This window comes from Schistocerca nitens, chromosome 11 (genome assembly GCF_023898315.1).
Source record: "Schistocerca nitens isolate TAMUIC-IGC-003100 chromosome 11, iqSchNite1.1, whole genome shotgun sequence".
NCBI lineage: Eukaryota > Metazoa > Arthropoda > Insecta > Orthoptera > Acrididae > Schistocerca > Schistocerca nitens.
The window spans coordinates 11,058,960-11,086,916 of record NC_064624.1 but is presented as its reverse complement, the minus strand read 5'-3'; the positions used below and the strand labels follow the sequence as shown (position 1 = coordinate 11,086,916).

Sequence of the window (27,957 nt, the reverse complement as noted above, 5' to 3'; positions counted from 1 at the left end):
AGTAGCATACCAATTCTCATTTTTAACAGATGTGTCCATCTTCTTCAGCACAATGAAACGAAACATGTTACAAAATTATAGGAGGAAAATTTGTACTGAACACAACATAATAATTTGTGCCAATGAGGGTTGTAATCACGATATTTGTGTTTACACGCAATTGACACAGTTGTATACCGTTTGTTGCAATTATCTATAATTTTTATTTGTGGTTACAGTTCTATATATGAGGAGAAAGTTGGTGTTTTCATATGCAAGGAAAATCGGGTCAATTGCAAAAAAAATGTAAATGAAGTTCCGCAACAGAAATTTTTGGCTTTTAATAACAAAAAAACAACAAAAATATCAATATGTACAGTTTAACGATGTGCTATGTACAGAAAAAAGTTTGTTTTCATCGCCCACAAGAGGTGCACAATCTATGTACAAGTTTAGAATATATACTGGTACTTGGTTTGCAGGAATGATTCACAGTTTGAAAACACTGTGGAACTGATACAAAAGTAAGTACTACATTTTATGCTAAAGGTAAAGTCAATGAAGAATGATAACAGTGGGAGCATTGAAACAGCTAACCTTTGGAACATGGGCAGTATATACTGTATAATAGAGTCACAATCACAGAGCTTTAGACAGGAAACTATCTTGCATCACTTACAACAAGCACTTTAGAAGTTAACAGTGTTTGCTTTTCTTTACTATTTCCTTTCATTAATTCTGGATCACTGCATTCCTATTTTTAATAACATAAAATTATCAATTTTGCACCGTACGGAAAGGTAACGTTTGGCTGGATTTCTGTATTCGTACATCTGTGGCAACTCAGTTGAAAGGACAACAGTATGAGGTGCAGAAAAAGGGTCATATGAAGTAAAAAAAACTTAATACTGACATTTGCTCTGTCCTTTGTGGTTGCTGACACAGAAAGCTTTTCACCAGTATTAAGTGAATGGTGGCACGATGAAATAATTATGGGTTACACGAGGTGTGTGAAACTGTAAAACTTTCTCCTGAGAACCTGCTGCAGAGAATCTCGAGTTATTTTCTTTTTAACATAATGTGTCAACAACCTTTAGGATAGCACAGAAAATAATGAGTGTAATCAACATTATAACAGTTTACTGCCTAATTTTATTGAAACTGTGGAATCCTTTTATTTGAAATTGGTAAAGTATACTCACGTTGTCCAGACAAAATTAGAAAAATTAATTCCCATCACAAACTATGCTAGCTCCCACACAATAGAAGTGATTTTTATAGCTATTTTACAAATTGCAAAACTGTTGAAAAATTTGTAGTAGGGAAAGGCCCGGTGTAAACGAGCACCAGTCTCGGTTCAAAGATCTGCGTAACAAAGGAGGAAGACTAACAGGAGAGACATGGAAACTTTTGACCCTGTACAAACAGAAGGCTGCATTCTGAACACTATAACACAAATGAGCACAGCTACAATACCACATCCATACAGAAGTGCCCATTATTTTGCAGAGCTCGAATACTGGACGTATGTGGTTTTGCAAGCATTTTCCAGGCCTCCAGTAATACAAAAGCTGCACCCGCCAGCTGCCTTATTTTTTATGGGAAATTCCCACAATTTCCAACATCCACTGCAATCTTACAGTAGCAATTCCAGTGAACAGCACAGCAATCTGATCGCAGGTACGAACTTCGAAGGATAAAAGCTGCTACACGTACCACGAGAGCAGAAAATTACAGGACTATCACTTTAGGTGATGCATTCAAATCAGACTGTGATAACTTTAACAGTGACTCTACACTCTTATGAGGGAAGTGCACACAAGACACTTCTTCAGCGATCTTTCACGCACTTTTAGTACGTAATTAGATACAACAAATGCCACTCTAGTATGAAGCACTTTGAGCATTTCTGCGACTGACGTACGTGTTACGAAGCTGTCAGATACAGCACGAGAGGGTCAGCCATCTAGCAGCAACGTTACCATAACCAGCTAAGGTGAGAGACTACTCTACTCAAACCTACTCTGCTGCCTTACTGTCTATTGATATTTTTTCCTCGAATATATCAGATTTTTTGGAAAGCAGTAGAGCTCAAAAAAGGATCCTCAAGGGATCTACAATGGTCAGAATCACATATGCTGCGACTGACAAACGACCTGCTTAATCGGTTACAAATTTCGAAGCTTCTTAAGGGTGATACCGATGCCCAGAATATTTGAGAATGAAAGTATGGAAGAGTGATTAGTTGCTATCCTGTCCACAAGACAACTGACCTACATACTGGTCTCCAGATGTGAAATTCGCAACTTGCTGGTCACACACCCACTTTTGGCAACTACCCAGAAGCCAGACAATTTGGCCATTTCCTGTCCGAACTGCAGGAAAGATCGAAATTTTTCAAGTCGCAATATCCAGTAGAAAGAGTACAGAGATTACAAATCTAAGTTTGAGTAAGGCATAAATGTAGCTCCAAATCACTAAATGTCAATAATTAGATTCAAATCGATCCCCAGAAACAGTCTGAAAACCTTGAAACAGATCATATACTGACAAACTTTGACAAAGGGTCACAGAGTTCCAGGAAAAGGTTACTAGGACCTCCAACTCTTACAAATCAAAACTTAAGATGCTTGTGATACAGATCTCTTCCATAAGAAGTTAGTGACGAACAGGCTATACCAAGACGAGCGGCCAAAAAGGAGAGGCCCTTCTTGTGGATGGAGGAACGTAAGCAAACCCAATCGAACTCTGCGCTTCAAAGAAAATGAAGTTCACTGCGAAATATAACAGGACTTAACATGGTCCTCGATGGCCAGAAAATAATAATAATAATAAGAAGAAGAAGAAGAAGAAATAATGATGGTTGTTTCGAAAAGCATTTTTTTTATTTCTAAATACAGATCAAATCCAACTTGCAGCTTGCTAGGAGAATATGGAGGTATCGAATGACTGTATATATCTGATCTCTTATCAATGACACAAGAAACTATGATAAAGAAATAAAACATGAAAATCTCCTTTGTTAAGTCTCGACAGCCAAACTCTCCACGATCTGGCAGAACCAGGCAACATCCAAAACAAAGAAGATATGCTCGGTGGAATCACTGGTGCTCCCTGTGTTGTTATACATCTGCGAGACTTTGACTGTGTAAGCTAGTCACACGACCAGAATTGGTGCCTTCGAGATGCGGTGTTGGCGGAAAATGTGTGTACCTCGGACAGAAAGAAGAACCGGTGCTTATCTTCTAGAAGAATGTAACATAACAAGTTTAGCTTTCCGCATCAGTCAAAGATAGATACAGTTTTCTTGGGCACATTTTGAGAAGGGAAGGGGATAATTTCGGAAAGATTATTTCGTGAAGCAAAACTGAAGACAGAAGACTACGAGGAAGAGCAGGAACAAGTTGACTGGGTAAAATGAAGAAGATTACTGGCTTATCACTCCACATATTAGGAAGTGCTGAAGATTTCTGAGTGGAGACAACTTTTTAAAGATTCAGGTACTCGAGAAATAAGGTCACGACACTCGGCAGTGAGTAAACTGACTGACTGATGACGGATCACTGTCGCACACTCACAGTGAGCTGTAACTGAGGTGCGATAATGGATGATGATGATGACGATATTCATACGCATATTTCAATAAATTTCACACTATTCTAAGCAGGTATAGCCTGGTATGATTTTCCTGCAATACAAGCTCGAATGTATTAATATGATTATTATACTGATATTTTCTAAGCAAACTTTCATTGTACCAACAAGAGTGTTTGGAGGACAATTCGGATGCAGTAGGATCGAGCAGGCCACCTCGACCGGTCACGCTGACACCGCCGCTCGACAACCTGCACTTTCGTGCGGTACGTGGTAGGATCGCGAGGCTCTGAACCTCTGTTTCTCAAAAAAAGACTGAGAAGTGTGTTGTACCAAAGTGGTGTCTGTTACATCTAAATATAAACCGCAAGTGCACAAAAGATGAGCACCATCGCCGACCTGCCAGCTGTGCGTCTACCCCGTTAACATCACGTGAGAGAAATACCAGGCGAGGAGGCGGCGTACAGTTTACCACGCAGAGTGTGCGAGTGACACCAGCCAGTGTGCGTGTAAACTCACCGTCTGGCAGGAGAGGGCAACACTTCGGCATTCCCCACCCCGTAATGTCACGACGACACAGGGTGCACGACCGGAAGCTGCCGTATCGCGAGACTGGGAGCCCCACCCAGACTGCTGAAATATGTCTGACGTCATCTGAATTTCACCAGTGAGTTAACCGAGAACATTTTACCTGAGGATTCTGCTGTGAAAAAAGTCAGTATCGATCCTGCAGTTCGCTTTTACTCTTGCACTCTCCAAAACTGTCAAATCCTGAAAACACTCGGGTAGCACCATATATCTAGTACTGTCGTAACTGGCAGGTACATCTAGCAGGAAAAAAACTTAACTAAACAGGAACATTACTGAGCTAAGCAAGGTCGCCACAGTGTCGACACGGGCCGAGACGGAAAGGAGACGCAGAGCGCAGAACGGCGAGACCTCTTCCGTGCGGCGAACGCCTCCGACTGCCGCTCTCACACCGAGAAGCTCTCGCCGCAGCCACAGGTGCCTTTGATGTTGGGGTTGTTGAAGACAAACTCCGAGGCGAGGCGCGTCTCGACGTAGTCCATCTCGGTACCGAGCAGCGTCAGCTGCGCCTTGCGGTCGATGATGACGCGCGCCCCGTCCTGGACCACCTCCTCGTCCAACCGGCCCTTCTCGGTGGCGTATTCCAGCGTGTAGCTAAGCCCGTTGCAGCCGCGCTGCCGCACGCCCACCTGGGGAATAAGGGAGGTGCGGCATTAGGACACTGAAATCTGACAGCCTTACATTTTACATAGGACATTATTTTATTCGTAACAGTTCAAGAATCTTGCAGCTGTTTTTTTAAATACACACGAAAAGGAAAGTTGCTACTCACCATATAGCAGATATGCTGAGTCGCACATACGCACAACAAAATGACTACACACACACACACACACACACACACACACACACACACACACACACACACCTAAAGCCACACTAGATGTATTGCACAACTGCTCCTTGGGACACCTAGGAGGGGGATATAAACAAAAGTTGGTAGGCATATTTCTACATCTGAAGGATGATTCTTATGCACCAGCTGCTCTTAATGCCACTATGAGGATGCAACTCAGATTTGCGTTAAGTACCTGCTGTAACGGTCGCGATTGCTAGTTACCTCGGAGACTGGACGTGGTGAGCTGACGTTAGTGAGGAATTCCTTTAAAGCGACGAAGACGCTGTTGTCGACACCTCACCGACTTCGAAAGAGTGTGTGTAATAAGAGAAGCTGGAGATTCCTTCTCGGACACTGCGGAATCACTCGGCGGTAATGTTGCCACTGTACACAACTGCTGGCAGCGGTGGTCACGGGAATGTACGGTCGCAAGGAGGCTGAGCTCCGGATAGCCGAGTGGCACTACCCACAGGGAAGACCATTACGTTCAGTGTATGGCTCTGATGCATCATACTGCATCTGCAGCAGCAGCTTAAGATGCATTGGCACAACAGTGACAACAAACCGTTACTAATCCGTTGCCCTGTAGCACACATCCCACTGACCTCGAACCACTGCCATTTGCAACTTGAAGTGGTGTCAAGCGAGAACAAACTGGAGAACAGGGCAGAGATCCGTTGGTGTTCTGATGAAAGATCATTTTGCCTCTGTGCCAGTGACGGTCGTGTCTGTTACGAGGAGAGCAGTAGAGTACCTGCAACCGACCTGTCCACGTGTTAGACACACTGGACCTACACCTGGAGTTATTATCTGGGATGCAAACCGTATGACTGCAGGAGCACTCCAGGTGTTATCCCACACACCCTGACTGTCAAATTGTACGTCACTCTAGTGATTCGACCTGTCGTGCTGTCATTCGAGAACAGCATTCCGGGGGGTGTTTTCCAGCAGGATAACGCTCACCCACATGCAGCTGTTGTAACCCAACACGCTCTACAGTGTGTCTACATGTCGCCTCGGCCTGCTCGATCACAAAATCTCTCTCCAATCGAGCCGTACGGGTTGTCATTATATGGCATCTCCGACGTCATCCACAACCAGCATTAACCATCCCCGTCATGACTGACCAAGTGCAGCAAGCTTGGAAAACCATCCGACAAACTGACGTCTCGCATCTGTAAAATACAATGTGTGCACGTTTGGGAGTTTGCATTCAACATTCTAGCTGTGACACTGGTTACTAATTTACCAGAATTTCACATTTGCAATGCCTTCTCTCACACTCACATTAACCTGTGATCTTGTAATGTTGACCACTTAAATATGTTACCTAGAAAAATGCATTCCCAAAATTTCAGTACTCTACATTAATTAATTGGAGAACATACCTTCACCGAAGAGTCAAGCACTATATTGCTCCCTCCTACGTATATCTCGCGAAGAGACCGTGAGGATAAAATCAGAGAGATTAGGGCCCACACAGAAGCATACCGACAATCCTTCTTTCCACGAACAATACGAGACTGGAATAGAAGGGAGAACCGATAGAGGTACTCAAGGTACCCTCCACCACACACCGTCAGGTGGCTTGTGGAGTATGGATGTAGATGTAATTTTTTGGGGTGTTATAATTTTTTTTCCATCTGTTTGAAGGAAAAATCTGCAATCAGTTGCACTTTTTGACGAATGCTTTATTACACTGTAACTAGTTTCAGACCTGAGCCTACCATCAGACAGTAGTGAGGTTTTCTTGTGGAAATTTCACATTATTTTGGTCCTGTAATATAACACGAATCTTGTCTTTTTGTCATGTTCAGATTTAGCATTGTCCATATTAATTACACACAACCCTATGCCATACTACATAAAGAATAACCTTCCCTAAAGTAAATATCTTTAACACAATGGCAAGCCTCCAGAATGAATTTTCACTCTTCGGCGAAGTGTTTGCCGATTCTGTCAGATTAAAACTGTGTACTGGACTGCAATTCGAACTCGGGACGTTTGCCTTTCGCAGGAAAATGCTCTACCACCTGAGCTACTCGAGCACGGCTCATGACCCGGCCTCACAGCTTCAGTTCTGCCAGTACCCCATCTCCTACCTTCCAAACTTCACAGGAGTTCCCCTGCGAAGCCGAGTTCGAGTCTCCATCTGGCACACAGTTTTAATCTGCCAGAAAGTTTCATAATGAAAAGCTTTTGTAGAGAAAATAAACAATCTCCTGACATTTCACTTCATAGGACCAATATAATATGAAATTTATGAGAAATCCTCACTGCCACCTGACGAGCTCAGGCACAAAAATAGTTACGGGAAAATAAATCTTTCATCGAGAAGCACTGGTTGCAGAACTTATACTAGAAATGTGATACACGACTTTAAATGTATTATTGGCAAACTAACTTATTTCGCTGACAGCAATACACAACTCTGAAGGCAGCAGTATAAAATACAGAGAGGAAGAGGATATTTACAACTTTTACAGAACCCATACTGTAGTTATGAGAGTCTAAGGCCACAAAAAAGAAGCAGTCGTTGAGAAAGGAACGTGACAGGGCTGTAGCCTATCTCCAGTGTTATTCAGTCTGCACACTCAGGAAGCAATAAAGGAAACCAAACAGAAATTTGGAAATGCAATTAAAGTTCACGGAGGAGAAATGATAACTTTGTGATTTGCCGATCACGTCTGTAGCTTTTCAACATTTGAAGCTGTTGTTATGCCACTGCCACAATATACAGTATAGTAAGTTACACTATTTATTTCAATGAACGATAAACAATTTTACTACAGTAAGTTTTACTTGCAAAATACGAATCTATAGTCTCGATACATCTTTGGGACAATAAAGCTACGATAATGTGCTAAATGGAGACAAAGTACACAGATAATTTACATACAAGATGCAACATTACATGAGCCTTCTCAGATTACAGTAGCACAGCACAGTACGTATTAATTTTGTCAGAAGGCAAAAGACTTGAAAGAGCAGTTGGACGGAATGGATAGTGTCTCGAAAAGACACAAAATGAACATCAATAAAAGTAAAACAAGGGAAATGGAATATAGCGTAATTAAATTGTGCGATGCTGAGGGGATTACATTAAGCAATGAGACACTTGAGGCACTATAGGAGTTCTGTTATTTGGATATCAAAATAACTGGCTATGGCCAAAGTAGAGGAGACATAAAATATCCTCCGGCAGTAGTGAATACGGCATATCTGAAAAAGAGCAATTTGTTAATGTCAAACAAAGATTTAAGTTTTAGGAACTCTCTTTCTGGTGGTATTTGTGGAGTGCAGCTATGTATCGAACTGAAACGAGGACGGTAAACAGCTGTACATTTACATACGTACTCCACACGCTACCTCGACATCTTCCTGTACGCCACAGCACCGTCAGCAAACAGCTGCGGATTCCTGTTCACTCCGTCCGTTGTCCATCAGATTTTTTTTTTTTTCTTTTGAGCTATCAGTCTTCTAACTGGTTTGATGCAGCCCTTCACCAATTCCTCTCTCGTGACAATGTTTTCATTTCAGAGTAGCACTTGCGTCCTACATCCTCACCCATTTGCCGGATGCATTCGAATCTCTGTTTTCCTCTTCAGTTTTTACTATCTACAGCCCTGCCTAGTACTACAGAACTTACTCTGCTATGTCTTAGCAGATGTCCTACCATCTGTCCCTTCTTGTTGTCAGTTTCTATATATTCCTTCCCATGCAGATTCTCTGGAGAACCTCCCAATTTCTTACCTTACTAATTTTCAACATTCGCCTATAGCCCCACATCTCAAATGCTTCGATTCTCTTCTGTTCCAGTTCTCCCACAGTCCGTGTTTCACTGCCGTACGATGCTGTGCTCCAAACGTAAATTCTCAGAACTTTCATCCTCAAACTGAGGCCCACGTCTGATACTAGTAGTCTTCTCTTGGACAAGAATGCTCCGTCTGCCAGTGCCGGTCCGCTTTTTACGTCCTCCTCCGTCCGACCGACGTGGGTTATTTCTCTGTCTAGGTAGCAGAATTTCTTAACTTCATCTACTTCACGGTCACCAGCCCTAATGTTAAGTTTCTCATTTGTGTACGTAAAGAACCAGAGCATTCCTCCTACCACACTTCCCCGAGGCACTCCTGACGGTATCCTCGCTTCGAAGACTCGCTGTCGAGGACAATGTATCGGGTTCTATTAAGTGAGAAGTCTTCGAGCCACTGATATCTGGGAACCTATTCTGTATGCTGTTATCCCCATTAACACTCTGCAGTGGGGTACTGTGCGAAACACTTCCCAGAAATCTAGGAATATGGAACCCACTGTTAGCGAGATATCACGACAGAAAAGAACAAATTGAGCTTTGCACGGGCGACGTTTTCCAGCACTGTGCCGATTCGTGGACAGAAGTTTTCCCGTCTCGAGGCAATTTATTGTATTCAAACTCTGAATATGTTCCAGAATTCTGCAGCAAACTAATGTGCTGCAATCGTGCAGGTATGTTCTTTTACCTTTCTGATGTACAGCGGTCAGCTGCACTTTCTTCCAGCCACTCAGGACTTAGCACCGAGTGAGAAATTTTCAATAAATGCAAGCTAAGTAAGGGACCAACGACTGTAAAACCGAATTGGGATTCCGTCTGGACTTGGTGACTTATTTGTTGTTCAGACAAGAAGAGAACAGGAACTTTTAAATGTGGTGCTAGAGAATAATATTAGAGATTATATAAGTAGATTAAATAACTAAGGAAGAGGTACTGAGTAAAATTGAGTAGAAAAGAAATTTGTGGCACAACTCAACTACGACAAGGAACTGTTTGATAGGTCGCGTCCTGACACATTGAGGAATCACCGTTTCGTACTCTAGTACCAGGTTGTACCAGATGCCTCAGGATGTGCGTGCATATGAAGGTGGGAGAGAGGGGGGGGGGGGGCTGGCCTTAATCATAGAGGGAGACCAAGATGTGACTACATCAAGCAGGTTCAAACGGATATAGGGTGCAGTAGCTATGCAGAGACAGAAAGGCCTCTGCAGGACAGACTAACACGGAGAGCTGCATCAAACTAGTGTGCGAGGAAAGGGATGCGTTACCCAACAGCTATCTACTGACAATGATGAATACAGCAGTTGAAAGGATTTTCATTTGTTAAGTAATGTAGGATCATAAAATGTTAGGAAGTTTTCGTTATTGTTTGTGCATGTCAATTGTTTATGCAGCACAGGGCCAGAACTAGCATTTTTTCGGGGTGGAAGGGGGTGTCAATTTTAAACTTGCCATCCCTTCTCTCATCCCAACACTCATAAAAATCAACAGTTTCATAACAGTAATATAAGAAATATTTTCACACCATACAGACATTTTTTCTAAACCTGTTTTGCAATTTGTTTTGATCTTCGATAAACGACAGCGTCATCAGCAAACAGAAATACGGAAGCGTCTGATCCCGCCCGTCTGCTTTGACCCATGACGTCACAAATATGGCGGCAACGACCATAAACCACGATTCCAATATGGCGCATATAAAGTCGTTACGTACACATTATCGGGGCGATAATACTTCGAAAAACACACACACGTTCCACAAACAGCCTAATGACACTAACGGGACAAGCGCGGGAAATAGGGGGTTTTTGGGTGGGGACAAACTAAATATAAACAAATTTAGACACACACACCCCCCCATACAAAACCAAGCAAAACGACGAAAAAAAACAACCAACATCACAAAACTCCCCAAATATCACTAAACACAATATTATCTGGAATCGGACACTTCCCTTGACCTATATAGCTCAACAGAAGCTCCCGATCCCATAAATTGGGACCTAACACTTCCCTTGACCTATATAGCCCAAAAACACCTCCCGATACCAATACCAACATTCACGGCCACACACTGGGATCGAACACTTCCCTTTACCTGTTATCCTTACGACATCTCCACATACAGCCGTCCCCGGTAAGAGACGCCGGAACTTTAAGTAAGCCTCATTTCTTCACGACACACGACTTCATCCAAAAATCCGAATAGTTGAAATTTTATTAGAGACAACGCACTGTCCCCATCATAGCCGACAACCGAAAACTGTTGACCCTGTCAGTCATATCCATACCTACTAAAGGCAAAAAAAAGCAATTTACCAAAATTCACACATGACGCCACACTCGCAAACTAAACCAAAAACATCACCTAACACACCTCCAGAGAGCACCACTGATCACATCAAAACGACACCTACAAACACGCCACTCTAACAAACTAAATTCCGCGCCGTCGTGACGTCACACACCACAACAGCCTTACGTCACGGGTCAAAGCCGACGGGTGGGATCGGGTGCTTCGGTCGACCCCAAACAACCTTAAACGGCTGCTCACATTGTCTTCCCAATCGTTTATATAGATAAGGGACAGAAAAGGGCCTATAACACTGCCTTGGGGAACGCCAGAAATCACTTCTGTTTTACTCTATGACTTTCCGTCAATTACTACAAAATGTGACCTCTCTGACAGGAAATCATGAATCCAGTCACATAGTTGAGATGATATTCCATAAGCACGCAATTTCACTACAAGCCGCTTGTGCAGCACAGTGCAAGAGTCTTCCAGAAATATGGAATCAATTTGAAATCCTCGAAAATAGCACTGAACATTTCATGTGGGTAATTTATAACAATAAGATTAACACTACCATTCCAAAACAAATATAAAAAAAAACAAGTGTACAAAATTCTAACATTCAACACAATCAAAAAATCAAAAACAAAATCCATTGGTACCACGAATTTTGCTTCATTTATACAGGATGATTTTTTCCACCATGTACAACCTGTAGGGACTGAGCAATGAGTGATATGGAACAAAAAAGGTCTTATGAACCTACGTCCGGAAATGCATAGTTTCCACGCTAGAGACCATTTATTCAATCTTACTTTGTTGCAGAGACAATATGCGCTCTACCATGTAGCAAAAGTTACAGTATATGCTGAAAATAGTTTCCGTGTGCAACACGTGCATGTATACGCCATAGCATGTTCCCCTCACACATTCACATCGACCAGGCTGCATCCGAACAGTGTTGAACACACCACAAATGCACTGCACCAGTGTCTCCACATCTGGAATGGGTTCTGCATACAGATACTTTTGGGATGGCCGCATAGCCAGAAATCACATAGGTTGAGGTCCAATGAATAAGCAGGCTGTGCAATTGGATCCCCTAGTGTGATTTTGTGTGAAGGTTAATTTAGTGTTGTTCGCTGTACATCGTGTGGTAAGTTTAGTAAAATTAATCGATTGTTGTTTTTGTTCAGGAATGGATATGACGGATAAAATTTACAGTGCACAGGTCAAGTGAAGTGTTCGATACCACTGTGTGGCTGTGTATGTTGATATTGGTATCGGGAGATGTTTTTGAGTTATATAGGCCAAGGGAAGTGTTGGATCCTAATTTATGGGATCGTGAGCTGCTGTTGAGCTATATAGGTCAAGGGAAGTGTCCGACTCCAGATGATATTATGTTTAGTGGTATTTGGGGAGTTTTGTGAAGTAGGTTTTTTCGTCATTTTGTGTGGTTTTGTATGGGGGTGGGTGTCTAAATTTGTTTGTATTTAGTTTGCCCCCACCCAAAAACACCCCATTATCCACCCTTGTCCCGTTAGTGCAATTAGGTTTTTTGTGGAAAGTGTGTGTGTTTGTTTTTCGATGTATTTTCGTCCTTATAACGTGTACGTACCGACTATGTGCGCCATATTGGAATCATGGTTTATGGTCGTTTCCGCCATATTTGTGACGTCATGGGTCAAAGCAGACGGGTGGGATCGGACGCTTCCGTATTTCCCCACTTTGTGTAAAGGTGGCCTCATCTGTGAATAGGATGGATGACAAAACCTGGAATTGTGGTTACCTGGTGAAGAAACCACTGACAAAACCCCTCCTGATGTGGAAAGTCAGTCACTGGTAAGTCCTCCACATATTGTAAATGATTAGGTTAGTAAAAATTGTCGTGGAAAAAGTTCCACACGATTGTTCCATTTACCCTGTACTCGCAGGCCAACTGCCTGATACTGACATGGTGGTTGCCTTCCGCAGTGTTAAATCCTATTTTCCTCCAAGACTGGAGTACAAACATTTTGGGTATGTCCTGCATGATCTCCAGCTTCCTGAAACTGCCCTGTCTCAGACAAACGGTGAAACACTGTCGCGGACATTGAATGCTGTGGTGGTTGTCAGCGGGGATAGGTCTCCTGATACAACCTTGCTGCCTGCCAACCACTGCCATTTGCCTTTAGGGTTTACAGAAGTGTCCGATTCTACTTGTCTGAACCATGATGTCATCAATATGGCGAAAATGGCTATGCTAAGCGTCACCAATATGGCGCCAATGATATAACTACATACACATGGCAACAAACATGAAAATCCTTATACATAAGACAATAACGTCTCTCTCCTAAAATACAATCAAACTAACGGGACAACGGGGGGTTTTAGGGAGGGGACAAGCTAAATATAACAGTAAAAAAACACCACGATCCCAAAACACACAAAATGACGAACAAAAAAAATAATTACAAAATCTACAGGAATCTGACACTTCCCTTGACCTATACAGGTCAACCACAGCTGATGATACCAAAACACCAATGCCTACAGCAAACACTATGGAAATTGGAATCAGACATTTCCCTTGACCTATATAAGTAAACCATAACTATTGATACGAAAAAACCAACACCTACAACTACGAAAAACAAAACCACAAAACACACACACACACACACACACACACACACACACACACACACACAGTGCCAGCAAACACAACAAGACATCATCTACATCCACATCAACCAACTCAGTGCCCTAATGACATCACATACCATCACACCCTTACACCATGGGTCAAAGCAGACAGGTGGAATCATCAGTCAATCCCTAGAGTTTGTAAACGGTGGAGAAATGTCACCCTGTGTAGCTCAAACAAAGACCCAGAATACCAGTAACCGATACAAAACTCGAAAACTTGGTACCACAAATTTCTTTTGACCTATATAGCACATACGAAGGCCTCAAATATTACAAACCCACACACAACTCTAAAACCCAATACCACAAATTTCACTTACCTACATGGCAGCTAAAATGAAGTACTAAAAAAAACAAACCACTCAAATCTTCAAATTCATTATTCAAAACTTTATGTAACCTATCTATAATGAAGTCTACAGGACAACAAAACAAAACACATAACTAATATCAAAAACATAACATAACCAGTGACTATAAACCAATAACCATAATACTTAACCACAGTTCAATACAATTACCAAACGCAAACAAGGAAAACCCCCAAATTCATGAAAACTTGCAACATCACCAATTTTCATATACTCAAAGAAATCAGTTGCCCATGGCTCCTAAACGCTGATGACATTGTTCTATTTGACAGTGAAAGGGAAATTACACCTCTGACATTTGCTAAAGCCCTTGGGGAAACTGGTTTCAAATAAAAAAAAAAAAAAACTGTACACTGCCACGCTCCCCACAATAAGCTGAAAGTCTAAACTGAAATACCAAAGTGAACTGAATTTGATCCTATGTGATTACATTGGTACAGCAAGTGCACACAGTATTTAATATAAGATATATCAACAGCAAATCTTTCAGTATCTTCCATTTCCCAGAGACAACCATTTTGATTAGACACACTACCAAGACTAATTACAAAGAACATCATTTGTAAATTAAATTAAACATACATTATCTAAGACGGCAAAATTCCTTTTCCACCAGATAACCTTTGAGAGTTGGAAATTTGGTGCCATGGATACTATCTTGTAAGTTTATTTGTAGATAACCGAAGTGCAGTGGTCCTTTTTCAAGAATTGTCAGCCAGTTGGATATGGTTCACATCTAGTTATCTTCCGTATGTTACAGGTGTGTATATCAGCTTTCCAAACCTACTTTAAACTACTTTTTGACTTGAACAATTACATTACTATGTTCTTCAATACAGAAATTTAGGAACAGAGGCAAGGTATAGTGATGGAGACCCATTAGGGGATGATGTATTTGACTGTTTTATATCTACGAATGTCATTTTTTTACATCTACATCTATACCCTGCAAACCACTTGAGGTGTATAGTAGAAGGCATCACCCAATGTACCAGTCATTGAGGCTGCTTCCTGTTCCGATCACATATGAAGCACAAAAGAATGATTGATCAAATGCCTTTCTGCAGTGCAGTAGTTATTCCAATCTTATCCTCACAATCCATACATGAGCAATCATTTAAAGCCTGTTCTTGAAACTTTGTTAACAGACTTTCTTGGGATTGTTTACATCTACCTTCAAGAGTCTTCCAGTCCAGTTCCTTCTGTGTCTGTGATTCTCTCCCGCACATTAAACAAACCTATGACCACTCATGCTGCCCTTCTCTGTATGTTTTCAATATCCTCAGTGTCCTGCACACAAGCATGACAGGTACCATGTGTGATTTGTAAGCAACCTCCTTTGTAGACTGACTGCACTTCCCCAATATTCTACCAATAAACCGAAGTGTACCACCTACTTTACCCATGACTGGACCTATGTGATCATTCCAATTCATATTCCTACAAAGTTTTACTCCCAGTTATTTTTACGAGTTGGCCGATTACAACAAAAATTCCTTTATATTATAGTCATAGGATTACATCTTTTCATTTGGTGAAGTGCTGATTTTATATTTCTAAATATTAAAGCAAGCTGCCAACCTCAGCACCACACTGAAATCTTATCAAGATCCAAATGAATATTTATGCAGCTTCTTTCAGAAAGTACTGCATCGTCTGCAAAAGGATTTTATGACGTAATCTCGACGGACTGGAATGTAGTGTAATGTAGCCAGCGATATATGGGCTAGGTTGAAAGGTATAGTTCGGCTGCGAGTTTGTGAAGCCACTGTCTGCCTGTTTTATATAAACTGCGCATTCCAGAGTGGAATTCACGAGCGTGATCAAAGCTCTCTTTTCCCATTTTCAAGTTTTTCATATATGTTTAATAACAGGAATATTCGCAGTTCAAAACCCATAAGCTTGTAGAGATCTCGTTCGTCAGATTTTATTATGCTGCTGTTATTGACATATCGTTGGCGGTTTCTTAACAGGGTACATAGGTTTCTTGTGGTCGTATATTCATCAGGTTAAAGACATCATCGGTAGGCCTATATCGGCGCGGTATCGCGTCGTTAACTAATCCCAAAATATTAATAGATTTTTGGCAACGTACTTATTTTCAAGAGTTTTCCAATGTATTTTCGAAAAGCAAGTCCGGTATGATTGATGCCAAAATTATGTCACTAGGGTCATCAAGCATACAACTAAGTCAATCTATCTGGTGCCCATACTCAGTGTGATAGAAAATGACAAATAATGCTGACGAAACAATGCGTAAGCCCTCGGCATTGCGTAATGCCAAACGAAAAACAACAAACGTAAGAGACAATCCTAATCTGGGGTCATTACATCACGGTTGTGAACATTCACAAAATTCCAGAAGTTCACCTTCAATCCTATGCTATCCGGACGCGCCTTCATCAGCTCCTTCACTTTGTTGACAGCTGCTGGCGTTAGTACGAGTGCTGCTCTAGTTGGTATTGCTTTCCTGACACCTTTTACTGCTTTCACCGTCGCAGCTGCGACAACACGGGCCGCCATCTTGCAGACTGATCACAGATGTAAATAGAACCCAATCGACCACAGTCTATGGAACTCGACGCGGAAAATCAGCTGTGCTGTTCAGAGATATTTGCTCACAGAGCGCCTAGCGTCTTGTCTGCTGAGGTATCAACTGAGCATAATAATTATTTAGTGAAAGGGCTCTTGCCCCTGACTAGCATTTTTACCATCTGCCGTTCCAGTATGTTTAACGAGTTGGTAGTGACACTGACCCATATGAAAATTACCTTTTTTCCTTTGTTGTTATTTCATTTCTCTCTACCGCGCATAATCGCATATGGATCGCGGAACGAGGGTGGGCTGGGCTGTCAGCAGTACAGACCAGAGCCAATCCGCTCTTGAGCCAATCAGGGGGCGCCGACTTATAACAAATATAGGAGTGGAGGGGGTCATACTGGAGGTCTTGCCCCGGGAAATTTTATAAATTTTAGATGAAAACTAGAGAGTTTTAAAGTTTTTTTTAAGCGTTTTAGAATCATACGATCAACATTAGAACCCCTAAAACTGGACTCTCGATAACACGACACTCCGGGAAACTCGATAAGCCTGACACAGTTCTTGTTTTTGAAATAAGAAACAAAACATAAACACGCGCGGTATTTTCGTAAAAAGCTAAATTAATATACAGTAATAATCATGCTTATAGACTATTACTAAAACAGTGAATACATAGCTCTGAAGAAACTGAAGTTATATTTAAATAAATCCTAAACTATCATTAAAAGAATAAAACATACAATATTGCTGTCGCACAGTAATAGCATTTTGATTAATAAGTGAAATAGCTAATTTAAGCTTACTTTGTGAAATGCTCTGGGTTCATTAAATAAAAACAAAATGTCAAGGTCAACGCATTAATACAGTTAATACTGTATGCTTAATACTTTCACTCAAAAAGCATGTAAATAGCGGGTTTTAACTGGGTCTTACACCCTAAAAATATTTAAGTATTTGAAAATAACTAATACAGTACTATAGTAATATACTAATACACTACTAAACTAGTACTAATATTTCGAAACTGAAAATTTAACATTATGTATGGATTTAATTCCCTATATTATAAAGATTTTTAATATTGCTGTAAATGCCATTATTAGGGCTAGAGTGTCTTTAGAAAGGTGCAAATGTCGACCGTCTGACTGGATGTCTGAAAATGAACTCGTTGATAACTGGTCGGATATCCAATTCATCCAAAACATCTCGGTGGGCATGAAGATCTCAAAAATTACCGACCAGTTTCAATAGTTACCATTTTCTCGAAAATATTTGAATCTCTTATTTATAACCAATTAAACTACTACTTTGAGTCGCATAACTTACTCTCTAATAGTCAATTTGGCTTCCGCAAGGGAAGAAATACCACCACTGCTGTTCTTTCAATTGTGAATGAAGTAATAACAGCCTTTGAGAATAAAAATAAAGCCTCACTTCTTTTATGTGATTTAAGTAAGGCATTTGACTGCATTTCTCATGATATCTTACTTGCTAAACTCAAATTCTATGGTGTACAAGACACTGCATTGGCAGTAATTGAATCATACTTAAACAATAGGAAGCAGTTTGCCTCTGTCAGAAACAAAGACTCACAATTGCTAGAAGTTAAGACAGGAGTCCCACAAGGTTGTCCTTGGACCCTTCTTTTTTATAATTGCAGTTAATGATTTACCCCATTGTATCCCCAATATTGTTATTTGTTATGCTGGTGACACAAATTTGCTTGCTCAGCATGAGAACATATCAGTTCTGCAAGATATGATGCAAGATGTCCCGGAAGCAGCACTAAATTGGTTCTCATCAAATACACTGCTTTGCAATCCTGATAAAAACCAACAGCTTATACTAGGATTGTCAAAAGAGGTAGAGGTGAAAGCAGTTAAAATTCTAGGAATTCATGTAGACTCTAAGTTAACGTGGGAAACACACATCAACCATACCTGCACAAAATTGTCTCGAGTTATGTATTTAATATGGAAACTGAGGAGCCTGGTGACAAAAGAATATTTAAGAGTTATTTATTTTGGACTGTTTCAGTCTCCTAGAGAGTATGGACTGCTGATATGGGGACACTCGCTTCACATCACTGAAGTTCTAAAAATGCAGAAGAAAGTGATGAGGGTAATGAGCAATTCTGGTAGATCAGAGCACTGCCGGCCATTGTTCATTCAGCTGAAAGTATTAACCGTTATTAATCTTTATACATACACCTCAGCATTGTATGCAAAAAACAATATAGCAGATTTTGAAATGAGGGAAAACATACATCACCATAATACCAGAGGCAAAACAAAATTAGACATACCTAGGCACAGGCTGACAAGAACAGGGAATTCCCATCTAATCAATAGTCTAAAAATATTTAATACACTTCCATTTTCTTCTCAGTCAGCTCACATAAGTAGCTTTAGGAGCGAGCTACTAAACTGGTTACTAATCAATCCTTTTTCAATATAACAGAATTTTTGAATATAAAATCAATCGACATTAATTTTTAAGGATTTCATTATGTGATGCCACTGAATGTATTTATCTTATGTTATGGTGTATGTTATCATCTGTGGGCACTATTTGCAATGCTCATTTAGCTTTAAGGTACTATTCAAGGAAATTGTTATATGATATCCATGTAAATTGCCTATTCCACCTCATGTGGTCAATGGTGAATAAAGAATCTGAAGTTGTTCAATCATTTCTGTCCCTTTGCTTATTGGAGATATGACTTCAGACGTCTAAGGGAGCTAAATGGCCATTCTGCTGTTGCTGTTGTGATTGGAACTACTTGGAGAAGCTTAATGCACTTCACTACTTCACATTACATACCTCCAACTGCAGGCTCTTGTGTAATGTATTTTCTTACATCAGGCATGTTTTTTAAGACCAGTATTTTTATTAGTGATATCAGCTAACATATTCAAGTGTAAGTGCAGTCTCTCAATTTCTAGGTCATTTTTGAAAAACTCAGTTGATTTTTCCAAATTTGTTTTACCTCTGTTTACTAAATGCAAGCACTCTTGTTCAACTGCAATGACTTGTGTGAGTCTAGTTGAAATAAACCACTCAGTAATGCAAGAGTGCACTGTTTCACAAATTTCAATGTAAATAGTGTTGTAGTATTCCTTTGGGGTTTTGAAAGTGTGCGGTGAGCTGGCTTCATTGTTTTCATATTTCTTTGGTGTACTTCGATTCCGAGGAAGTGAAGGATCATCAACTTGTGAAGGATTTTCTTTTAAACACAATTCCCAAAAGTGTTCAAAACTATCACACCTTCCATTCAATATACAAATCAAGCCCTCATATATTTTTTCCAGATCAGCAACACTTAGATGAGGGCACTGAATTTTTTCATTGGCATCCTCTACTGGCTTCAATGGATGGCAATAAAGATGTAAAAAGAAATAAGTCTTGAATTATAACATTGTCTCGAGGTAGACAGCACATTTTTAACCTGCCTCTGTTTTGTCCTCTGCAGAAAATGTTTCAAAAAACTCTAGAATTTTTTCAAAGTTTTTCAATATTCTCAAGATACGAGAAGCTCGCATAGTCCATCGAGTTGGGCATAGGGGTCGCAGACCAGCTTGGTCGTTGGTGCTCTCAAAGCGTATGCTTCAGAAAAGTCCCATCCTTTTGTTGGATTCCCTTATGGTGTTTATTAAGTCCTTGTCTAAAGCCATAATATCCCTCATACACGTAAGATGGCAGAGACTGTCTACAACTGCCAAGTCTAAACTGTGAGCAGTGCAGTGCACATAATGTGTTTTTGGTTGTATATCCAAAATTAACTTTTTTTAGTCCTTTGAAATTACCTCTCATATTCTAGGCACCATCATAGTACTGCCCTCTTAATTTATCCATTGACAAATCAAGAGGAGCAAAAACATCTTTTAAAATACTAAACAGTGTTTGTGATTCAGTGTTGGGGGTCTCGTATAAGCCAATAAAGTCTTTGTTGATGATTAAGAAATCACTGACAGTACGAATACAAAACGACACTTGTTTGTGAATCGAAGAATTACTTGTTTTGTCAACCATAATAGAAAAATGTTCAGTCTTCTTGATTGAAGCCAATACCTTTCTCAACACAGACTTTCCTAGTAGAACAATGATCTCGTTTTGAACATTGTGCGACGTCCACTTATACCCCAAATGCCCTAACCAATCATTAAACTCATGTATGAAATTCTTTTGGAGTTCCAACAATTGAAAAAAATTGAGTTTACATCTTCATGCCCTCTAATTGCTAGTCCTTGTCAGCATAGAAAGAGCTAAACGGCCTTTCCTCATATCACTATCTAACTGTTCACTCAATTGGGAGGCCACACTTCAGTTAGTGATAGAATGTAGTTTCAGAACACCTCCTTTATGCATAAGTGTATTTTCATGAAGACGGAATTTTTCCAAAGCCTTTAAAAACGCTACAGAAATAAATGCAACTTCATTTTTTGAAGAAAATTGTAATAGATTTTTAGCATCTGCCTCTTTGCAGGTTTTGCAAAAAACTTTTTCAGTAGATGCTTCATATTCTAGCCATGTATATTTGATCAACCAAGACTTCTGAAATGATCTTCCCTTACCGGATTGTCCAGGTTTCGACTGTGAACGGTTCTCACCTGAAGATGATGAAGCAAATGATGGCACAATAATTGTTTGAGGTTGACTAGCAGTATCATCAACTTCCAAGCACACCTTTTTAGTAACAAGCTTATCCATTGCAAACTTAATTCACAATACACTAAGAGACTAAAGTAAAGGATTAAAATATAGCCATATAAAATAGTGCACTAGACACTAAAGTCGGAACACTAAACATGTTTGCAGCATGCACTGAACGAAACTATCCGCACTGAATGACTGAGACAGCAGGGTGGGCTTTATATAGCCACGGCATCGTGAAGTCTCGAAGTGTCAAGGCGATGTGAAGCGGCGTGTTCCAGGTGCTTCTACTCCAGTCCTTTTGATGTCAGCGTGGCCGCAGCCCTACCCCAACGGTGCCAGACTTTACCCGAAGGTTCGCGCACCGGGACAAATTCCAAGTGTGCCCACAGCACCATAACACAATCATGATTCACACCACTCATTTTCAGGGAACCTGCTTACTACTGCAATAATTATTTGTTTTAACTCACTACTGAATGTATTTTAAAAGGTAACTATCGTCAAACAAGGAAAATAAAAAAAAACTCCAACGTAATTTTGTGATTTTACAAAGCATAATATAACTAATAAGTTTCTTAAATTATTGGAGGTGCTCCGCCCCCCCCCCCCCCCCTCCCCAAAGAATTTTAGAGGGGGATCGGGCCCCCTCCGGCCCCATGGAGTCAGCATCTGTGCAGCCAGTTGACAATAAAAATTAAATGAGACACTTAAAACACAATGCCGAAACACTGATATTTGAAAAAAGCAACTGGAAGGACCGACTCTGGGCTAGCGGGTTGAAGAGGGAAAGGTTGGACTGTGAGAAGGTTGGAAATGTGGCGTCATAAGGATGGAGGGCTGGTGCATAGGAGGTAGGAGTGGCTGTACTGGCAGAAGAGGGTGTGGGGTAGCTGTGTGTGTGTGTGGGGGGGGGGGGGGTTAATTGATGAGGCTAATAGTTATTGGAAAAAGGGGGTGGGGTAAGAAAGGCACACAGGGGAAAAGGAAATGTGGAGAGAGGAGGGCGAGGTAGCCCTGATGAGGTGGAATAGATGGGGTAGTCTTACAGCTGGTAGGATTGGTAAACGTCGGAGCAGAGTTCACGGTCTGAGAGGGGGAGGTGGTCGAAGTTCATTTGGTGGAACATGTGGAGGATGTGTAGATGTAAGGTTGGTGGGATGTAAAACTTCCTGGCAGATTAAAAATGTGTGCTGGAGCAAGATTTGACCTTTGACTCCCGAGTTAGAGTCTCAGTCCGGCACACAGTTTTAATCTGCCGGGAAGTTTCATATCAGTGCACACTTCTCTGTAGAGTGAAAATTTCATTTCGGTGGGATGTGTTGGTGGATGGTGGGGAAAAGGGAGTAATCAAAATAAGGGTATCAGGTATGGAGGAGATGTTGGAGGTATATGATGCAAAGTGGTCAGCTTTGCTCTTGTTGTTAGGTGGAGAAGTGGGTAGTGAGGTATGGGGTTACTGCCAGTGAGTTTATGGAATGCTTTCCAGTACTTGGAAGAGTTAACAGGGAGTATAGTGTCGAGTCTGGTGCACATCCGGTGTCAGTCACAGCTTCTTTTAGCATTCAGTAAATTCCTGATGCATCTCCGTATTTACCGGTGGCGGACGAGTGTACCCCAGTTGTGAGTCCTCAGGGAGGAGTGGTACACGTGACGGGGGCTCTCGGAGTAGTGATCGTGGGGGGAGAGTGGGGCCAGGGGGTTTGCAGCCTCGGTAAGGATGTGGGTGGATACTGCTTCCGACAAGGTCTCCCGCAGGGAGAAATTGTCGGGATGCTCGTGGCTTCCACTTTGGTTATCTGTGGATTCCTGAGAGGTATTCCTGTCGGCACGGGAGTTTTCGAGGGGAGTGGGATGGGGTGCGTGGGGAAGAGGTTGTGTGTAGGAGACAGTGAGGAGAACTACTGTGTGGTCACTTCCACTGGGATCGAGGACCTCCGCAGTGAGGCATCCGAGGAGGTCGAGAGGTGCTAGGACGACACTGGGGGAGGTGTCGCTTTCAGGACGGGCGAGCTGTGGGATGTAATGCCACCTCAGAGGAGGTCTTTAAACTGACCCCACTGCAGAGTTTAGGAGGGGATCTACTTTCGACGTCGATATCAGTGGCAATAATACAGATGGAAAAGGTACGGTCAATGAGGGTGAGGAGATTACAGGGGATGGGGTTATTAGGTCGGTTGTAGGTAACAATTTACCTCTACCTGTCTGTATTGCAAATTTATACTTAATATTTTTAAAGTGTCACTTTGGCACCAGTAGATCTCTGTGTTGTTGCTTTTTCTTTCTTTGAAAGGGTAAGTGGAATTGAAATTTTGGTGAAAATAATTATTTATTGTCTTGAAATATTTTATTGGACTTCCTCTACAAAATGGTGTATTGCATGCTGTTTTACTACAATTTTATTCATATTAATTCATCAGTTTTCCCAGGTGGTGCAAGTAGTTTTTGTTACTGCAGACAGTCAGGGCACTGGAAATTTTCCAAACTTTCATCGTGATGTCAAGACTCCTATTTTCCGACGATTAGTTTCACTGTTTGCCAACCTGGAAACGATGCTCTCGTTTTCTGTTTACATCTTTGACATCGGTATATTTGTTACATGTATTGTTATTTCAAGAAAATTCTTGATTATTGTTTCTATTTACAGCTAGTGCACACAGGTGACGTTTGTCTCTGTGACCGTTTTGTCACTCTTAACCTGTCTGTGGATCTATACACAGCTGTGCCCATGTTACGATGTGACCGTGGGGTGACACTTTCTTCCGCCAGCCTGCAAACAATTCCACGTCAAAAGTGTTACCTCATCACTAAGTTTTTTATTGCTGTGCATGCACAAGTGACAAAATTGTCACTCTACATGCGTTCTCTACTCTGTATTTGTTTTTCAACTAATCACAAAGTGACACGTAATCACAGCATCAACATTTTTGCACAACATGGCTGTGCACAAAGATGATAATGATAATGATATTCTAACAGAAGAAGTGGAAAAAAGACCAGGACTTTTCAACACAAATTTGAAGGATTATTCAGATATAAATCTGAAAATTGAAGCACGAGTAGAAATCAGTCAAATAATATTTTCAGGTGCTTGGGACAACTTGTGTTCAGCTGGGACAGACACTTTTATGTTTGTATCTTTGTATGTTAACACAAATAAAATGCAAAGTAAGTCATCAAAACTTTCAACCCTCATTCAAAAATATTGAAAAAATCTTTTGGTTTTTGTTTAAGTTTATGTAATATTGTGTAAAACTTTCCACTTGCTAGCCTGTCACTCAAAAGGGGGTGTACTCACTGCTATTCTTTACATTTTGTTGTACGTCTCAAGAGTTTACAAATAATGACCATCTCTTCAAAATCTGTATCGACAAATGCCGCTTGAATTTCCAAAAAGTCTAGTGATTGTCATCCTTCGTGGGTGCACTCCACTTGTATGGTCTGATATAATAGCAATGGAAATTTTTTTTACACGGTGATGAAAGTTACTTGGGAAGACAGCTGGGGGCTATTGGAGAGGTATCCAAAACAATGTGTGAATTAGCAGAAGAAACTGAAGAACAACTTGTAGTCAATGGGAAACACTATTTCAGTATGCGACTCTTCAACTTCTTTTGGCATAATTCATGATGAAATATTTCACAGGTCAATGACCAGATGTTAGTGTCCAACAGGCATGATATTTTGGCGTAGGTGCGCAGACAGACATAATGATGGTATTGTGGTGATTTGATGAAATATTTTGTGTGCTGGACACTGACATCCGGCCTTTCATCCATGAACTATTTCATCTTTGTTTCACTGTCTTCAACGGTGGAAGAACCTAAATACATCAATGGAGTAGAAACACAGAACCCCAGAAAAAATTGTACACCTTCCCCTGCTACTAGTACGTCAAGTAGGAAGCTCAAAGGCTCTGAAAACTTGTGCAAAATGCTGGATAAGGGCAACGAAGGTTTTGAAATTATCTACATACACAAAATTGTGCAAAGTTCTCAAACAGAAGCGGCATTGCAAAAAAGTTTTACAGGGGAAATGTTTTTCTACAGGTTGAATGTCATATTGGTCTGGCTGTTCAGTTTATACTAGTCTGCGGTGAATGTATGCTTTCTAGTTCTGATTTAGAGAAAGTTAATGACACTGAAGTTTCTACTGTGCACATATGGTTAGTGTAAGGTCTGTGAGGTTTTTTTCATGGCTCATATAGGAAAAAATATGTATTTGAATCATCAAACATAATTCTGCAATATTGTTGTTTCAGAACTGATGGGATGTGAGCATAAGAAAAGCTCTGTAACTAAGACAAAACTGGTACATTATAGGCACACCACATAAAATTTTACATTGTGCATGTGTCAGTTCAAGTTCTCCTTAAAAGTGAGGAACCGCCAAATTCATACTCATTATTTATAAGCTGCTCGTATTACAAAAAGTGCCTCGGTAACATCTCGATAGTAACTAAGTGGTATACCCTGTTGTTAGACTGTGCAATAAGAATTGTCCAGCATGTAGTAGTAGTTGTTGTGGTTTTTAAGTCGAATTATTTACTCAGGAGGGGTGTGGTGGTTGGAGGTCAAAGTGAATTGATTGATTTTGAAATTACACCCTGATTATTCAGGTTCAAGAAGCACATCATAAGGTGTTTCCTTGGAACCATTGGTAACAGCTCCTGCCTCTACCTTTCCAAGGTTGCAGTTAACAAACTCTGTCAAAATGTGAGACTACCAAACTGCTTTCATTTCAGCTAGGGTTTACCAATATGCAATTAGTTAACCCTCCAAATTGTCACACAAAGTGTACGCCAGGGTCACACTGAGCATCAATTATTTGCTAGAGAAATAGCCAGAAAATATAATATAATATTTTGTAATGAAACTGGACTCTCATGTACCAAATTCATTTTATTTCACCTCTCTCATGTACTTTTTCAATCCGTATTAGTATTAATAAATTGAAAATTTGAGACTAAGTGAAAATGGCTATGGAAACTTTTTAGTGAAGAACCTGGAAGTGAGCCATATGCAAAGGCTTTATCATTTAATTTGATGAAGATGCTATTCATTTAATGAACTGCACATATTACATGAATATTTTGAGGTGTTCATAAATCTGTTGATTCATTACTTCCACACTCTTAGGACATGGACCTACATTGTTATTGGCAGCTGGCAGGTCTTAACTATTACAGACAACTGTATTCCAACAATAACCACTCTCACTGTGGACGACTGTATTTTCTTCATCTCTGTCTGAGGCTTCGGTAGACTGGTAATTTTCTCTGTTGTCCATAACTACTGCAGGAACATCAGCTTTAGAATCACTTCCATCGGAAAGTCACTTATGTCACTTTCACAATTGACGATGTAGGGAAAGGTAGATTTCTACTTACCAAAAAAGACACATCAAGCTGCAGACAGGCATGATTAAAAGACACTCATATGTAGCTTTCAGCCACAGCCTTTGTCAGTAAAGAGAGAGAGAGAGAGAGAGAGAGAGAGAGAGAGAGAGAGAGAGAGAGAGAGAGAGAGACAGAGACAGAGACCACACCACACAAGCAAGCACACTTCAGATGAACACGACAGCCAACTCCAGCATCTTGGGCCATTACGTGTGCATGAGATGTGCTTACTTGTGTGTGTGTGTTTTTCTCTCTCTCTCTCTCTCTCTCTCTCTCTCTCTCTCTCTTTACTGACGCTCGCCTGCTTAGTTGGGTGGTAATGTGCTTGCCTCCCATGCAAATGGGCCTGGGCCGTGTTGGAGATTTTCTCCGCTCGTGGACTGTGTGTTGTGCTGTCCTCACCATTTCATCCTCATCACCGACACATGCGTCACTCAATGTGGTGTCAACTGAAATAAGACTTGCACTCGGTGACCGAACTTCTCCCGGATGGGGCCTCCTGCCCGACAATGCCATACGCTCATTTCATTTCTTTACTGATGAAGGCTGTAGCCGAAAGCTACATGTGAGCGTCTGAGTGCCTTTTAATTGTACCTGTCCACAATTGGACATGTCGTCTTTATGCTAAGTAGCAGTCTATCTTTTCCTACATTGTTGATATTGCTACCTGGAGTTTTCATTGTTTGACTTTCACAATTGAGTTCTTTCAACAATAGTTCCCACATAGCATCTTCTGTTAGTAAAATGTTAGTCCCACATGCCATTTCCACATAAATGAACTTCACACTCAGCAACAGAACAATTACACAATGTGCACTCCAGGGCCACAGTGACCCTTAAAAAACATTTACGTAAAATTAATTAAACAACGACGTCTCACAACTTTGGATGTCAGTCCTCTACTCGGTCTTGCTCAATGCTGCATTTAAACTGGTGGCAGCGGTCTGCGTACAAAAACTGAAGGATCAGAGTGACCACGGTGTACACTTCTAGGGTTAAGTATTATTTGAATAAATGTGATGAAATTCACAAGTTCGGCAGAACAGCTAGACTGTAATTCATTCATTCTTTGACTGTTTGGCATAACAGTATATGACATGCTAGATGCATTACAGAAATAATATACACATATACAAAATATTCAATGCAGGAAGGATTAGGCCTTATCAATGGAACCATCCCAGCATTCATATAAGAAAC

At 40.9% G+C, this 27,957-nt stretch overlaps 1 protein-coding gene across 1 annotated transcript; it reads right to left on the bottom strand.

Moving 5' to 3' along the window:
- Positions 1–305: 305 nt before the first annotated feature.
- Positions 306–16,722, bottom strand: LOC126212954 (iron-sulfur cluster assembly 1 homolog, mitochondrial). Its single transcript, XM_049940479.1, has 2 exons — positions 16,536–16,722; positions 306–4,790 (listed from the first exon to the last, which is right to left on the bottom strand). The coding sequence occupies exons 1-2, from the start codon at positions 16,686–16,688 to the stop codon at positions 4,548–4,550; spliced, it is 396 nt and encodes a 131-aa protein (XP_049796436.1). The 5' UTR covers positions 16,689–16,722; the 3' UTR covers positions 306–4,547.
- Between the last annotated feature and the right edge of the window lie 11,235 nt (positions 16,723–27,957).

Coding starts and splice junctions, on each gene's coding strand:
- LOC126212954 (XM_049940479.1), bottom strand. CDS start 16,688: ATGGCGGCCCGTGTTGTCGCAGCTGCGACGGTGAAAGCAGTAAAAGGT. Junction 4,791..16,535: donor CGGATAGCATAGGATTGAAG/GTGAACTTCTGG, acceptor CTTATTCCCCAG/GTGGGCGTGCGGCAGCGCGG.